Source organism: Cheilinus undulatus, linkage group 2, assembly GCF_018320785.1.
Source record: "Cheilinus undulatus linkage group 2, ASM1832078v1, whole genome shotgun sequence".
Classification (NCBI taxonomy): domain Eukaryota; kingdom Metazoa; phylum Chordata; class Actinopteri; order Labriformes; family Labridae; genus Cheilinus; species Cheilinus undulatus.
Genome location: NC_054866.1, coordinates 40,375,615 through 40,393,360, shown reverse-complemented (window position 1 = coordinate 40,393,360; position 17,746 = coordinate 40,375,615). Strand labels below are relative to the sequence as shown.

Sequence of the window (17,746 nt, the reverse complement as noted above, 5' to 3'; positions counted from 1 at the left end):
AATGGAGAGATTACAGAAACGACATAGTCAACGATGGAGTTCTTTACAGCACATCTTCATCTGTCTGCTCTGTCTCAGTGTACAGGTAGGAGCATTTTCCCTTCATCTATTTCACTGTCATGTTTTACATCATGTCTTAAGCACGTATGTGCATGTTTTTGTCCTCATGCAGGCGGCCCTAGGTTTCAACAGTGTCATCTTCCTGGATCCTCCACAGAAGGCTCTGCCAAGCCAGCGTTTAGATGTCTTTTACTCCTGTAACCAACCTGCTACAGTGCAGCTGGACTTGATCGTACTTTTTGACACTGGCCACAGTCGTGTGGTCCAGCTAAACCACTGGGACTGTGACCCTTATGGCAAGTCATTAATGATTTTGGAGCTGAACCTCCCTGATTGGTTGGTTTATCAAGCAGATGGGATTGTTCCTTCCACCCCATGGGTGCTGACTTGTATGCTAGAATTAGCACTGACATACCCTGGATCTGATGACATGGAGGAGCTGGTTGCAGCTGAGGATGTGGCATATTTGGAACCTGTTCCTTTATTTGAACGGCCTTTAAAGCAGCATCAGCTGTGCATTGCTTGGAACATGGAAATGCTAAGATTAACTCAACAGTTTTTAAACAAACATTGTCTTTTAGAGCAAGGTAAGGTCCAAAGTTTGATTAAAATATGCACTCAGCATCAACCTCTTTACTGAGTGTTGGGTGATAAATTAATCTCATATAATCCTACAAAGCAGTGGTTCTCAACTGGTGATCTGTGTTCCTGTGACAAAGACTGGCAAAAAGTCTGATGTATGGAAGCCTTAAGTGGACATACATCCATTTATTTTATGTAACTCAATTTTGTCATCACATTTACCAAACTTTAGTTGCTTTCTTGAGATTTCAACTTTTAATCTCAGGATAACAAACTTGTCTTTCCCATTTTAATGTAATAACTTTTCAAAATCTTTGGGAAACAACCTAAATGTAGTCATGTGCACAAGTTTTAGGCATCTATGGGCTCTAAGGATTCATCACAGGGCCTGATGTGCCACAACATGGGGCTCGTGGCATACCTGCTACTGGCTTGGACAATACCTTAATTACTCACCACATCCACCCCAAGCCAATTTTACTTTTGATGCATCCTCTGAGTCGTGAGTGTTCTCAGACATGCCCGTAGGGGTCCTGTACATAGAATTTTTACCTGGGCTCACACATCTTCAGAATATTTACAAATGCAGATGGCCCATTAATCCAAGGCCCAAACTGCAACATTTTTTCATTAAATCAGTTTTAGTGATTATTTTTACTTTCAATTCTGATCATGGTTTCTTTAAAGGTGGTGGACATGGGTCCTGAGCCTAGACCAGTTGAGAGCCACTGCTGTAAAGAATGTTTGCATTTTTAGATGTATGATAAAGGTTTGTGTCCTCAGAGGTGCACTTGTTGTCTTCAATATTTGCTTCTGTGGGAAAAAACGTCGGTATCTCAAAGACTATGGCCCCATTCAGGAATAAAGCTCTGGATTATTTGCGTGTGAAAACAATTAATTCTACAAGGTAAATAGCAAAAAATGTAACTACTACCTAATATTTTTTTATATTCCTAACATTACTGTTATTGAGGGTGAATGTGCCTGACTCTCTACCAGGTTCATGCTCTCTATGTGGGTGTTGTTGACCAGACACTGTGAACACATGTGTGGATTGTTTTACCATATAGACTCCAGGAATGAATACAACACACCAGCACTTTTCATCATTAATTCAGGTGAAATTTAGAGTCTTCTTATGTCCGTCACATATTTTATATTTTTACACTGTGCTATTATGTTGACTTATATTCATCTGTCTCTCATGCAGGTCAGCTTCACATTCAGATGAACGGAGAGTTAAAGCAATCATTTGCATTTCTCACTCCATTCAGAGTGCCTTTAAATGAGTGGTGCCAAATCGGTATAACCGTGCTCCTTAGAAAGGTGAGTAGTCTCCTGTGGACATATCAGACATATCACGATATCAGAGGCGTGTCTGGACTTTGATTGGGTGACTTCAAGGGGTGACATGAGCTGTGTTTGACCCCCAGGCATTTTTAAAACTAGTTTTAATTTAAAGTATAAAACAACATTAAAGCTCTAAACTTTATGAAATAGAGGCACTGGGCACACTCACACAAGGCCTAGTTGGCCCGTACTGTGCTGAAGCATGATTGTCCCTCCTTCCCAATCCCCCACTGGCCCGAGTGCAAAGATGTCATGACATCATAATATGACACACAGTTTAAAAGAAGTAGTCTCAGAGTCAGCACAATGGAGAAAGAGACTACATGACAGCAACTTCACTGATGTTTTGTGGCTTATGTTGAGCCACTTTGGTCAGATCTATTCTTTAAGAGTGCACTCATGTTAGACAATCTGTACCATACCTCAAAGTCCTTTTTGTTTGATCTGCGTGAGCACCCCATTCTGTGCCAAGGTACAACAAACTTCTTTGAGGTGGGCTTCAGGTCAGGTATGGGAGCATATACCGGTTCAGCACTTGGCCAGGTCATGATGCACGCGGTTGCTCTCGGTGTCCAAGGTAATCCAGTATACCTTGAGCTGGATCAGGCCCAGGAAAGCACGCCAGGTGCCCATAAAAGCACAGCTGCCATTCCTCTATCAAGCAGCTGACCTTTCCCATCCTCACTCTCCTGAGTTTGTCAGCATTAGACACACGGTCTTGCCAATTGTACCCAAAAATGCACAGCAGAGAAGTCGTCATAAAGGGGTCTAGCTGGCGCCTCTGGCCATCAGTCAGCATCCAGGCCTCATAAGAATATCGTAGGACTGAAAGACTCTGACTTTCTTCTGCATGTTCAGATATCTGGAACGCCACACTGGTGGGATTTGGTGTGGTAAAATTGCTATTGCAATCACAGCAAAGGTGCACAGCATTGACTTAACACATAACTGATGCAACCATTCCTCTCGACATTCATCTTGATAAAGGCGGAGTGTCAGTGGGCTATATCTGACCAAAACAACTCAAAATAAGTCACAAAGTGAGTAAAGTTACTGTCATGTTGTCTGTGCACTTCTCCATCACTGATTCAGAGAGACTATACACCTTGTAAACCTGCCTGTGCTCAGACTTGTTTGGGCTTGGAGCGCAGGTGGCCCCTGCATGTGTACCCTACTGCCATTGTTTAGTTTAATTGTCAAGATGACATCACGTTATGTTTCCTTGCTTGTGTGGATGCATGAGCAATCAAACTGTGCCCACCTCTTCCATCCATGCCAAGGCCAAGGAAGTGTACCGTGCTTGAGTGCAGTAGGCAGCAAGTCACACTTGTCAAACAAACTGGACTTTAGGGATCACCCACTAGTACTTGCAGAGAAATTATGGATAGCATTCTTGGTGCTCAACCTATTGGAAATATGGTCTTTTGAAAATATTACAAGCTAAGCTAGAGAATATAATTTTACTTTTTATACCAGGCTGTAAACATATTTATCTTTGTGTAAAAATAGCATTTTAACATTGGACCTAAGGTAGATTTTTACCCAGCCTCAAGTTTACACTCAAGGAACTGCGGGGGGGTTTTTTGTACTTCACCATTTGCTTCACTTTTCACCATCAGGTTGCTGCCCATTGGCAATATTAAAGTCTTGTGTGCTTTTCTTTTGGATGCTCAAAAATATAAGAATAGAAACCAAAATAAGAGTGCCACATCAAAAAGGCTAACATCAGCCCTTTGCAGCACAGCCTAAAAAGTTCAATTATGTAAGTCCTAAGCCCCACCTCTAGCCAGTTATAGCCAAAGATTGTGGGTTTGAGATCAGAGGTGGCTGATCATATTTCAGGGCAGCCAATACCACTTCTTGCTTTACCCCTGGGCACGCCCATGTATGAAAAGTAAATGATTGTAAATGTTAAATTAAAGTGGTCATTCTCGCTACAACTCAGGTTACTGTCTCCATGGTGTGTATAGATAAGGAACAGAGAACTGCTTATTCTGCTGAATACATGTAAGTCAACCAAAAACACAATCCATTTGAAATAAGGTACTATCAGAATTTATAAAAATGCTTTCTAACTGTTCTTTTCAAAACATGTTGCCATTGTGTCTTGCAGCTCTGGCTATAATGTTGTAATGGATGACACAGATGGATATTTTGTGATTGGTGGAGGTAAATTTATAGGAGGTGGAGAGGGTTATTATGGACCATTGGTTTTTCACCGCAACAGAATATTACCTCAACACAGGGTAAGTGTAATGCACCTGCCAACAGGTAACGCCCAGGTCAACTATTTGGTTTATCTGAGTTTAATTGTTTGTCTTTCCTCCAGTCTAAGGTTGTTCTTCCAGATGTTGTCAGAGCAGTGAATCTGACTGGATGGATGCACTCATGCAAAATGTTTCATCTGGAGATGAGCATGAAGATCAGAGAATATTCTAAACAGAGACTAGAGTCTGGTAGTACGCTCATAAATCCACTAGGTGCTGCTAAAATTCCTGCATTATGAAATACTCTAAAAAGTTAACGTTCTCTTTCTCAGACACCTGCTTTGATGTCTTCCATGAGCTGATGGTAAAAGACAGAACTACATCAAAACCCCAGTGTGAGCTGTGGGAGGAAACTGCTCCTCACAGGAGAATAGCTGTGAGGCTGGCCAAGATTTTGGCTTTCAGACATGGTGAGAGAAAATTTACATGATATATTAGATTATGATTTAAAGAGGAAAGTAGCACTAATTACATTTACTTTATTAAAAGGCAGTATCTCCTCTAGGGCTGTACAATAAATTGCAATCCTATCCTCATCACATTATGAAAACACAACACAGAGGTCTGAATTATAGCAATAATAGGGGAACATTTTATACACAAGCTAATCTATGTCAGTCAGCATGCTTACATTTGCCTGTTCTATGGAGACTTGTCTATTACAGCTATTTACTTTGGGTTCTGGAGAGACACATGGCAAACAAGTAGTAGCCTCAATGAGTGAAAAGTGAAGCAAATAACATCAAAAAACGCAGTTCCTTGAGTGTCTAGTTGAGGCTGGCTGCAGAAGCACCGTGTCACGTTAAAATGACGGTTTGCATTAGAAATTAAGGTATTTATACCTGTTAGAAAAACAGTTTTGGTTTCAATAGTCAGTGTTTATATACCCACTGTATGAGGGTGAATTTTGTTTTTTTAAAGGTTATGAGTTTAATGCTAATTAGGGGCACAGCTGATATGACAATGAATGGACTCTGAGAAGTAAAAAGGACAAAACAACACAGAATACATAATATCTCTGAATAATACAAAATAACAAATAAGGAAAGACAAGATCATACATGACTACAAAACTGACTCCTCTTTATTTATCAGCCCAAATTTCTGCACCTGTATGTTTTTACTTTTCCTTACAAATGTGAAAACCTTAGCTAGATGCACAATCCACAACACCAGGTCATAACATAGGAGATGATGTAAGGATGTGAAAAGGAACCCTTCCTATTAGTAGTATCTAAAGCCTGGTAGTTAAGTGCTATATCTGGTGATATCTGATCATTAAAGCAGCATTTAAATTCAATTAAAGAACAAAAACAAAACATAATAGACAGTCTTTTATAGACTACGATATTTGCACTGTTACTTATTAAGCACAGTCGTGCCTGTAAAACCTGCACATCTGTACAGCTCCTCCACTGCACCTTATGTACACCCTTTCCATCTTTATATTACATTTGATATTGTTATCTGTCTTTACTCTCACTATTTCCTGTTCTCATTCTTCTTATAAGTTTTTTTTTTTTAACTAAAACACCAGGTCAGATTTCTTGTATGTCTACATGTGCTTGGCCAGAAACTGATTTTGGGCTTAACTACGGTAAATCCCATAACAGCTCTATTTAGTTTTTTACAAAATAAAAGAGTGGCATCAGTATAACATAAAGTGAAATAACAATCAAGCACATTTCCTGCAATTCTGTGCTTCTATGGAGTCATTATAAAAATGTAAAAAGTACAGTCTAACTGCATGACTGTACTGAACTGAGCTGGGTAAACATGTTGCTGCTTACTCTTCCCTGATAATGATTGATCATGTTATTTGTGTTGAAGTCCTGAAAGTTTTTTTTTTTTTTTTTTTTTTTTTTTTTTTTTACTTCAGGAGACAGAGGAGTCAGCCTGGCAGCTTTAGGCAGAGCACTGTACTCTTTATCACTTCAGAGGCTTGGCAGAGGAGGCAGAACTGGAGCAGTCAGCAGAATCTTACCACTGCTGCTCCAAGCAGGCTGCCTAGCTGATAACCGAGCTCTGAACATGGCATCTGTGCTCTACAGCTCTGGCCTGGGAGTGACAAAACAGCCTTATAAGGTGAGTGCTACTTGGAAAGCTCCATTAAAACTGTTCCTGAGTGAGAGCATTCATTTTTTATAACAACATGCCCTTGTGTTTGGTTCAGTCTTGGCTCCTGGCCCTGCTGGCAGCTCAGGAGGATGATCTCTTGGCACTGATGCATCTTGGACAGCGGCACTTGGACCAGAAAGGTAACCATGGCTTCCCTGTGGACCTGGACCTGGCCTACGCATATTATGCAAACATTGCTAAGGAGACAAACTTTGGCCATGACGATTTTACACAGAAGCAGGTAACATTTGCTACTGGATACTTTGGTGCCCTTATATCCTTAAGTAATACAGTAGTGCTGTGCGTTTTAGCTTTAACTGGTACTCTATCTGCCACTAAAGCCTTACCGACAGCAGCAGTTTGCAGAGTTTCAAACAAACAAAGAGCAGACATACACAGCAAACACAATACAAGATAATACAAATAGTTCTCAACTCAAAACCCACAAATATTTAGAGACATAAAATATGAAAAATCATTTTTCCCAGTACTGGATTTTTCAGTATTTCAAAATGGAGTTATATTTTCCCAAAATGAAAAGTTGTTCCCTTTTTTTAAATAAAGCTACTTCTATAAATTCCAATAATTGCACTATTGTAAGCTTATATTTCTTCCTGCAGGCTTTTTTGTGAACTTTTCAAGTCAACTGAATACAAAAATACTTGCTGCCTTCTATGCGATTATGCAATTGGGTTACACCCTGACATTGCAACTGTGATCAGATTAATTGTGCAGCACAAACTTTTTTGGTCAAATAAATGTGACTGGTTGAAAATTCTCTGAAATCTGAGTTGTGATATTTCATAAAGGAGTCGGTGGTGTGTCCTGACAGTCAGCTGAGAGGCACTGATCTCTAAGTTTTCCCCTTGCTTGAACAGATGTCATTAGCAGCTGTTGCATGTCCTCTTCATCATACAGATGGTCTTGAACTTGAATGAGGTAATTCTCCTGAATCCTCCTGAGAAGGCCCTACCACACCACATTCTGCATGTGATTTACTTTTGTAATGGAGTTGCTACAGCTCAGCTGGACTTGGTTGTGACTTTTGACACCGGCATCACAGAAATAATCCAGCTGACAGACTGGAGGTGCAACCCCCGTGACCCCCAAATAAAGGCTATTCAGCTCAACCTGCCTGATTGGTTGGTTTATCAAGCTGATGGGATTGTTCCTGACTCCCAGTGGGTGCAGAGCTGTACACTAGAAATCGCACTCACATACCCTGGATTCGATGATACTGAGGAGATGGTTGCAGCTGAGGATGGGGCAGCTTTGGAGCCTGTTCCTTTCTTTGAACGGCCCATGAAACAGCATCAGCTGTGTATTAACTGGGACATGCAAATGCTGCAATTAACTCAACACTTCTCAAAGAAACAATGCCTTCTCGAGCAAGGTAGGATCTAAAGGCTGGATTTTAGGAACACTTGTTCAAATAGTCAGGTTTTGAAATGTTTGTATTCAAGTTTCATCAGAGTACAGCTTTCTTGATTTGTAGTTAGTGTGATTTTGAATATTTACATTGTGTATTGTCTGTAAAGGATGGTGGTATTTACAGTTGTTAAACATGGAATAGAAATCTTAAGCCTTCAAATTCTAACTCTAAAACCATTTTGTCACCCAGAAACAGTACACATGCTGTCTTCAGTGTTTGCTTCCACTGGAGAACACTTTGGCATCACAAAGACACTGGATCCGTTCAATGATTCTCTTCTTGAGTCTTTACGTATGAACGCCATCTTTTCTCCGAGGTAATCATACATTCACTGTCTCAGCATCTACACTGCCAACACAGGAGTTATGGAGGCTAAGTGTTCTTCATATTCTCTTCTAGTTGTATGATCTCCATGTGGATATTTGTGAACAGACACTGCCAGGAAAAGTTGTGTGGATTGCTCCATCATATAGACTCTAATAAAAACTATATATCGCCATCAGTGTTCCTAAGAAATTCAGGTACAGTTAAAAAGATTTCTGTCATCTTTAGACGCCCTCATGATATCATTACAGTGTACTGCACCATTACCTGACTTTGTGTGAGTATTCTCGTAATTTCTGCAGGCCAGCTTCACATCCAGATGAATGGAGAGTCAACAGACTCTTCTGCATTTCTCACTTCATTCAAGGTGCCTTTAAGTGAGTGGTGCCAAATTCGTATGGAGATGTTCATCAGAAGGGTGAGTAGTTTGCTCTTATGGGAAAATGGTTACAGTAGAAATCCTTTTTGAATGTATAGAGGAAAATTATTTTGTTGTTTTATCTTAGGTGATTGTCTCCATGGTGTGTGTAGATGGGGAACAGAGAACTGAATATGCATCACAATACTTGTAAGTCTACGATTAGTGAATATATAACTATATCAGACATAGAAACACACTCTAGGCATATTTTTTTACAGTAAACACGTGATCACTGTCTTTGTTTTCTTCATTATACCGCTCTTAATATTCTATCTTTGCCCTGTCTGCTGTTTCCTTCCTTTATTGAAGGGGTGTCCAAACCCTGGTCCCAGGCCAACTGTGGCCCATGGTTCATTTTAAATTGGCCTGCAGCAAAGTCTATAAAAAATATGAATATGGGTTTCATTACAACATGAAGCATGTACTTAGCTGTATTGTACTTCTTACTTTTGACACTAGGTGGTGCTGCTGTGTTGATTCTGTAAACAAACATATTGACAGGAAGAATTAATTCATGTGCATTTTGTCATGACTTACGCCTGCCACTCTCTAAATGATTTCTGAAATCTCAACTGAATTTGAAAATATAAGAGACTGCACACATCATTCATTCATTTAAATCCTTGTTAAACGCACAAGGGTAGAACCATCATTTACAATGAAGTCAAGATACAGACAACAATAAAACAGGAAGGCAAAATCATCAGGAGGGATGGCAGAAAAAGAGCAAAAAATTGGAGCAGCAAAATTAATTGCATATACTGTATTATTGGCAGTAATTAACCGATAAATATCCATATTAAGAAGGTACAACATAATTATAAAAACATTAATGCTCATTTAGGCTTTTCATTACATGGGAAGAAAAGAAAATCTCTGTGAAAGATGTCTCAAGAGAATAACTAAGTCTTATGTAAGTTGATATGGGGTCAGGTAGCAGTAAGGAGACGAGAGATCCACCTCTACATCATGTTGTGATACCATGATAAGAAAATATGATGCCGACTTGGTCAGATTTTTTTTTTTTTTTTTTTTTTTTTTTTTTTGGTCTGAGTAGAAGAGATGGAATTTCCAGAAGGAGGCAGTCTCAGTCCTGAATTAGCTAGAAATGTTTCTCCTTTTCTCTCTTTTGATTTTTTTGTTTTTGTCTTTTGCTGCTATTATTGGCTAATTCTGACCAGGGGCAGATCAAACGGTAGTCAGGGCTGACCAGGACCTGGAATCTGATTAGTTACTCTGAAATCCTTGGATTCCCAATTGGATATTTGCCTTGCCATTGTTGGGAAGTTGTTATCTTTCAGCATATTCAATTACCATGCATTTCATAGCTTTATTATCTTTAGTACAGTAAAGATGAGTAAACCAAAGTGGCCCATTTAGCCTTATATTTTTCTACATACGGCCCTCAGTTAAAAAAGTTTGGACACCCCTGCTTAATAGTTTTCACTAATCTATGAATTTCATTTTTTCTGCATGCATTTATCCTTTTTGTAATCCACTGTTCAATCCTATGATTTTTTTTACAGTTCTTCTTATCTTGGGGTCTTTTTAACTGACTCTAATACTTCTTAATGACTTTCTGAGACCTTTTGTTTCTTTTTCTGTATTTGAATTCATTCTTGCTCTTGTGCTATCTTCCTGCCTTTGCTTTGTCTGTCAAAACACTTTTTAAACATCTGTTTTTTGGACAGATAAAAATATAGTTATTATTATCACTATGATTGCAGCTTTGGGCATAATGTCGTTCTGGATGACACAGTCGGATATTTTGTGATTGGTGGAAGTCGATACGTTAACGGTATTGAAGGTTATTATGGGCCACTGGTTTTCCATCGCAACAGAGTATTACCTCAACACAAGGTAGATATACTGTACCTGTCAACTCTTAATGTCCAGATCAACTATCCTATTAAATTGAGTCTAATCATTTGTCTTTCCTCCAGTCTGAGGTTTTTCTTCCAGATGTTATCAGAGCTGTGAATCTGACTGGATGGATGCACTCATGTCAACTGTTTCAACTGGAGATGAGCATGAAGATCAGAGAATATTCTCACCAGGCTGAAGAGAGAGCAGAGTCCAGTAGTAAGCATATTTATCCAATAGGTGGTGCTAAAATAACTACATTAGGAAATCTTCTCAAGTGCTTTGGATCTGTTGAGTTAGTAAAGGTAGAAAGAAACTGACCCTGTTTTTCAGAGAACAGTTTTGATGCTTTCCATGAGTGGTTAGAAAAGACCAGACAGCCATCAGAACCACAGTGTGAGCCGTGGGAGGAAACTGTTCCTAACAGGAGAGAAGCTGCAAAACTTGCGAAGATTTTAGCTTTCAAACATGGTGAGAAATATACCTACAAAAATGACTTGACAGTTACTGATGCACAATATCCATTGGTTGGAAGTCAGATAAATATCTTGACATATTCTAACTAACTTATGCTTTAAGGCATGGGGATCAGAATCTTAACATCACTTTATTTACCCCATGAATGTACTAGCTAATGCAAATGAAACTTATTTCATAAATTAGATGTACCCAGAAGACGAAATGCCATAGATACAGAGCTATCCCTGAATAAACATTTTGCCAGTTTTACATAGGGTGCTGTTTGACAGCAGGAACCTTCTCCAGGAACTAGAAACCTTTCGTTGAGCTTTGTGCTTTTTGACCTCAGGCACCAGGGTCTAAATGTAGTTCTTAGGTAGAAAATGTACTCCTTGTCAAGTCCCTGGTTGTTCTTTCCAAAGGCCCAGTAACTATGGGGCTGTAGTTCTGAATGTTTCTGATTGGTAAATAGGTCATTAAATCTGCCAACAGCTCTCAGGTGACCACATAGATCATTAGCATTCATATGGTCTACAAAGGCTTACATTTCCCTTTGGCTCCAGTCAGTTTTAGAGCTGAAAAAGCCTTTCAGAGAAGAGACCAGATGTCTTCAAAAGCCTTAACTAAGTCCTGTTGCCCCATTTTGATCAAACTTTGGATAACTTGGATGACTGAGTTACTGCACAGTCATTCGATCATGTCTGTCCCCCAGACCATTTATCTCAATTCATCGAAATGTGACAAGAAAAAGTTGTTAATCTAACTAAAATTAAAGCACAAAAACAGTCACTTCCAACAAAATCTAACAATTAAAATCCTTCTGTTAAATTTAGAAACACTGCATTTAAATCTTTATCAGTAATGATCTGATATTGTGTAATCACGTTGATTTACTCTGTCTTCCTGTCTTTCTCTGACTCTGTCAGGATGCCTGATTTGCATAATCACCCTGGGACTTTAGGTCTTGCTGAAAACACAGACTTAATGGTCTTGGTATTTGGTTGAAAAATACCTTTTGGTCTAGGAGGTCACCTGAGTCATTTACAGAGTCACTGAGCAAGTTACCAGTCAGGAATGTTCAATAAACAGCCCCATAGTTTCTGCGCCTTTGGAAAATAGTAACACCTTAGCAAAAACTCTGAAAGGGATGGATTTTCTACCCCCAGGACTAAAACAGACCCTGGGTCATGTGCTAAAAAGCATAGAGTTCTATCAAGGTTTATTTTCCTTAGAAAGGCTTCTGATGTCCAAAAGCATCTTATAAAGCATATCTTTGGGAGCAAAATTGCTTTACATGATTCTACATTGACAGACCCAGTCACTTGTAATCAAGCTGAGTAAATTGACTGTGTTCTTCTTCTTCTTCTTGTTGAAACCCATGTAATTTAGCTTTAGGACCTTAAATCAATTCATTCCCTGATTTGCAGGAGACAGAGGAGACAGCCTGGCAGCTTTAGGCAGAGCACTGTACTCTTTATCACTTCAGAGACTCAACAGAGGAGGCAGAACTGGAGCAGTCAGCAGAATCTTACCACTGCTGCTCCAAGCGGGCTGCCTAGCTGATAACCGAGCCCTGCACATGGCATCTGTGCTCTACAGCTCTGGCCTGGGAGTGAAGAAACAGCCCTATAAGGTGTACCTTTTTTCAAGTCAGAGTAAAACTTGAGAAGTTGCACTTTTTATGACCTAACTTGCCCTTGTTTTTGGTTCAGTCTTGGCTCTTGGCTCTGCTGGCAGCTCAGAAGGATGATCGATTAGCACTGATGCATCTTGGGCACCTACACCACCAGGGCTTCCATGGCTTCCCTGTAGACCAAGCCCTGGCCTATGCATATTATGCAAACATTGCTAAGCAGACAAATTTGGACCGTCATAGTCCCATACCAGGGCAGGTAATGCATGCTTTTGTAACTCAGTTCTCAGATGTGCTGTTTTGCACATGACTTCATTCAGTCCAAAGTGTCTTCACTTGACTTCCTGAACATCCTTATGGTTACAAACAAAAAACCCTTTTAATAAAATACTCCAATACTTTTTTTTATTGGCATTACTGAAATGTTCGTAGTCACATATATGATAAAAAACAAAGTATTGAATAAAAGCGGTTGATACTTTTTTCTGTTAGGACTCATTAACATTAATGCAGAGTCATAAAAGAAACTCATGTAGCTGTGAGCTGGTTAGATATAATGTGAAGATACTGTATATTGCATGGCAAGTATTTTCTCCCCCCTTTATTGTTGCTCAAGTGTTAGAACTTTTTCAAGGAAAAAAAGCAAGAGTGTAAATCCTTTTGCAGGGGTTTGATCCTCTAAAGGCCTCATGTTTTGGGACTGAAACAGAGGGGAGCATTTTAAAAATATCTGCATCACTTTTTAAAAGGAGAAGAACAAAAGAAAAGGAAACCTGCAACTTTTGATATTTGTTCTTCTCATCCCAATTGCTGGTTTCAGACATTTGTTGAGGCAGTTTATCTAAACAATGAGGAGGTGTTGAATCTTCAGACGAATAAGGACCATCACATCTTTCAATGGCTGAAACATCAGGCTCAGAGGGGAGCAGCTGAAGCAGAGGTACTGTCTCAGTGCATGCACAAACATAAAGTAACATGAAAAGAGGAGGTGAGGCATCATGTTTAAGGTTTGCATCTCAAGTTTTACATTTCTATGTAAAATAAATTAGTCACAAATGTTCAAACTTAGTGAAAACTGAAATTAAATAATCATTTTAATAATATCTGCTGTACAGCAAGCTATTGCTCGCATGCTCTTCTGGGGTCAGCAAGGAGTGTCCCCAAACATCCAGGAAGCTGTGAGACACTATGAAAGAGGAGCTGTCCAGCTGGAGGATCCTGTATCAATGTACGATTATGGCATAGTCCTGCTGGAGGTCAGAATCACATCTTGATTTACTGAAAAGATTAACATCTTAACCAGAGAACTATCTTCTATTATATTTTCTTTAAGTTTCATGTCCTCTTGTTAAATTCTTGTTTATTTGTAGGGGCAGGGGATCAAAAAGGATGTTCCCAGAGCTATCACTTTCCTAAAGAAATCAATGGACAAGGTTGTGTATTGTAAAATTCATCCTGTATGAGTCATTTTTACCTCTACTGTAACTTTCAGAGTAAATCCTCTGTTGCAAAGGCCCATTGCATGTTTTACAAATGTATGTCCCATAGGGTTTTGTTCCTGCTATTAGTGCCCTGGCCTGGTACTATGAGCAGCATGAGCATGACGATGAGAAAGCAGTGAAGCTGTGGGAGCAGGCTGATCACCATGGGTCTCCAGATGCTGCTTTGAACCTTGGTGTTCTGTACTCCCAGGGTCGGTATCCTGGAAAAGCTGCTGATGAGGTGAGCTCGAGTCAGTGCTTCCTGTAGCATTATGGATGGCAACTAATATTCAGTAAAATAAACCGATCAGAGAAACATTTTTTGCTTATACAGTACAGTCGCATATCATACCCACACCAACCCCTGGCCACTCAAGTCATGTTTGACATTGCATGCCCTGTGCTGACGGTTGCTCTTGTGCACATTGTAACTGAGATGGTTAAACAGAAAGGGACCTGCGTCCACAGCTGACATTGATCCACTCACCAGCATCTATTGTGGCTAGGTTACGGAAGCTGACTTCTGCTTCTCTCCGTACTATGTGTTAGGCCTGTAATAGCTCATAATGTAGAAGTTATGTCCTAACATTGGCAGCAGCTGTAGAAAGGGGAAATTCCACCCTCAAATAGACAAAGCAGCCGCAAGGGCTCTGCTGCTGATGAAGCTGATATCAAAAGTTCTGCCTCTTTTTGATTTGGATTTATCAGTGAGAATGAAGTGACAACGACGAGTGCAGCCCTGTTTCAAAAAGTTGAACTACAAGGGCATTTTGGCTCTTAGGAAAAAACAAAGCTTTGGCTGTAGACAATGGCCTATATTGTGTAGCCCGAGCAGAAATCCTTGATTAGGTTTTCCAAAGGGAAAGCCAGGCTTTGATTGTTGTAGGGAAGCCAGTGTTTCTAGAGAGGTAATTATTTGTCTTTCTTCCAGTTTGTAGCCTATCTGTACTATGTGAAGGCTGCAGAGAGGGGCAACATCAGAGGAGGGATTCTCCTAGCTGAGATTTTGACTACTGGGATACCTGGCCGCATCAACAGACATCAGCCACATGCTGTTTTGTTAGTATTCTTTTCTTTTATCACACTCCCTTTACATGTGTGTTTTTCTACCTGTAATTGTCTTTTAAACTGCCTGCAGGTGGGTGAAGTGGGCAGCTGAGCACAACGGATACCTAGGCACCATCTTGAGGAAAGCCTTGGATTCATATCTCAAGCGTGACATGTAATTTTTTTCTCTATCCGTGATTCCTATCAGGCCACTTGATAATCTGCCGCTGCTGCAAATTAAAATTTCTGACTTTCAACAGGTTTACCTCACTGTTATATTACCTGATGGCTGCTGAGTGTGGGTACGCACCTGCACAGTTCAATGTGGCCTATCTTTGTGAACACAATACAGTGAGTTATCTCTCTATTAGCTGTACTGTCAGGTTATTATGTATTCTGTTTTAAGTGTATTCTCATTTTTAAAACATGTACATACTCTGTGCGTTCTTAGTTAGGTATTCTGGATCCTGTTTTTGCTTCAAGCTGCATGTGGAGATATTACAACCTCACAATCCAAAGTCAAAATCCTGACCCATATGGTAAAGAACCATCCTTTGTGAATTTAACAAATGGAAACTCTTGAGTACATGTTGCACTTTATCCTGCTGATATCTACCTCTGTTGCCTCTCCAGCCTTGATTAAGATGGGTGACCTGCTGTATGAGGGGGGAGCTGACGTTCACAAAGACTTGTTTTCAGCAGCAGAGATGTACGCACTGGCAGCAATGAAGCAGGAGCCACAGGTTGGCCTTCTTTTAAACTGATGTTCTTGCTATGTTGAGATATTTCTTTGAAGTTTTTTTTATTTATAATTGCTCATATGTGTAAACATCAGTGTGTGCCATACTCTTCTTTCACAGGGATGGTACAACCTTGGCGTTCTTGTTGCTGAGGGTTACAGGCTGCCTCTGTCAGTATTGATCAAACTTGGCCTTTCAGAGCTCTACCTGGAAGACAACATTTTGCTTCAAAGTGCTTTGTATGAAAGGTGTGTGAGCACTGAATGTATGTATCAAACTGTTTTGTAAGCACCTTAAAAAATCTGGAAAAAAAGGTAATTCAGATTTTTCTTCCAATAGATGCAGGGATTCAGGGAATTCAGATGGATACTTACCTTGCAGCCTTGCTCTCTACAATGTGTATATTCAATCTTTTCAAAAGGACTACAACACTGCTATTAAGGTTGGTGAAGTAAAATGTCATATAAGAAAAGTCACTTCTTCAGACTATATGTATATGATCATTTCATTTTTGTTTGTTATTATGATCATAATGCATTTTAGGTTAAGAGCATGATGGTTCAGGGTGGGTCATAAAAAAGCTCTCCAGCTCTACTCAAAATAACAAATCCTGCTGCTGGTGCTTGATGTGTCTTCCCCCACTTTCTCCTCATACATTTCCTGTTTCTCTACAGCTTTCCTGTCAAATACATGCAAAAAGCCTAAAAAATAATCTTAAAAAAGAAACTGATATAAAATGGAAATATGCAAATTCTAACTATCTTAAATTTAGAGGACCTGAGTATTTGTGCATTTTTTTCTGCCAGCCCACTTTCTCAGAATCATGCTGATGTTTTCGTTTTTCTTATTTCCCTACAGGTTTCCACTGCAGTTGCTGTTCTTACAGCTTCAACAATACTCCTAATCATTCGTGTTGTGCTCAGGAGGGCTTCATTGTCTCTCAACTAGAGCCAGACTCACATTAGGATCCTGAAACAGAATGAAGGACTCATAGCCCACCTGCACATTAACAGCACAGAAATGTTTTGTTGTGAGTTTACATGTTTAGTACGGAAGCATTGTAAAGAACAACTGTGACTGTTTGAGGATGTTTTTGATTCCTGCTGTTCAGACTGTGCCACAAGTGCCACAAAATTACACTTAGCTTTAAGATTAAAGATGTTGCTCCTTGATTTTCTTTTGCCTCCCAGTGCAAGTAAATGTCTTGTCTAATTTCTAATGTTTCGTGTTCAGGTTCATATAGTTCAGTACTCCTTATAGCATTTCTACAATTTCATTAAGCAGATGTTTTTGTCTAAAATGATGCTAATCTGAGAGGAAGTGCAACACAAGTAAGGATCTTGACAGTAGAAACTTCAAGTCTGATCGGACACCTGTACACAGAGGGAATAAACAGGGTGTACAGAAGATATCATCAACTACAATATTGACTGGTTCATTATCAATACCATCTTTAATGATGTTATTCTTAGCATCAATATCATTGGGTGTGTAGGTTTTAATAAAGTGGCTGGGCCTTACATTTTTCTTAAAGGTCATAATTGACTCTGCAGAATGGAGTTTTTCTATTAGTTCCACTATAAGAGACTAAAGAGGAGAGTTGAGCCAGTGAGGGTAAGACTGGGCACCTTTCATTGGCAGAGCACAGTGGGTTAGAGAGAATGTACACCTGGATGAGACAGTTCAGGTAAGGAAGAGCTGTCTGATGCTTTTTTGCAAGTGAGCAACGGGGTTTTTACTGTGATATGGGCAGCAAAAGATCATCTTGATCGCTGTTTTTTTTTATTATCACATACTGTATGACAGCTGTTATGCTTGTTTGTCAATATCGTGAGCAGCGAATTGTCTCAGACATTTTCAAAGATAAATCTTGTAGAAAGATTAAAAAATTATCTTCCGGGGCAGCTGTTGGCCTAGTTAGCACGCCCCAATCTGGTGTCCTCCAAGCAGACATGGATTCCAGTCTGAC

The 17,746-nt window shown here is 39.7% G+C and overlaps 1 protein-coding gene across 1 annotated transcript; it reads left to right on the top strand.

The window, feature by feature from the left end:
• Positions 1-166: 166 nt before the first annotated feature.
• Positions 167-16,899, top strand: LOC121516927 (protein sel-1 homolog 3). The gene is made up of 32 exons (XM_041798357.1): positions 167-652; positions 1,428-1,549; positions 1,642-1,760; positions 1,853-1,968; positions 3,938-3,999; positions 4,106-4,238; positions 4,322-4,448; positions 4,532-4,669; positions 6,139-6,344; positions 6,433-6,618; positions 7,296-7,770; positions 7,999-8,125; positions 8,209-8,330; positions 8,436-8,551; positions 8,640-8,701; positions 10,282-10,414; positions 10,498-10,636; positions 10,751-10,888; positions 12,304-12,509; positions 12,589-12,768; positions 13,330-13,449; positions 13,625-13,765; positions 13,880-13,942; positions 14,058-14,231; positions 14,922-15,049; positions 15,129-15,212; positions 15,298-15,388; positions 15,489-15,576; positions 15,671-15,780; positions 15,898-16,025; positions 16,117-16,219; positions 16,636-16,899. Exons 1-32 carry the CDS (start codon positions 167-169, stop codon positions 16,723-16,725), a joined length of 4,713 nt encoding a protein of 1,570 aa, XP_041654291.1. The 3' UTR covers positions 16,726-16,899.
• Positions 16,900-17,746: the final 847 nt, after the last annotated feature.

Excerpts from the sequence above, each read along its gene's own strand:
- LOC121516927 (XM_041798357.1), top strand. The coding sequence starts at position 167 with ATGCAGGCGGCCCTAGGTTTCAACAGTGTCATCTTCCTGGATCCTCCA. Across the intron at positions 10,415-10,497 it reads GAGTATTACCTCAACACAAG|TCTGAGGTTTTTCTTCCAGA; the intron begins GTAGATATACTG and ends TCTTTCCTCCAG. Across the intron at positions 14,232-14,921 it reads CTGGAAAAGCTGCTGATGAG|TTTGTAGCCTATCTGTACTA; the intron begins GTGAGCTCGAGT and ends TCTTTCTTCCAG.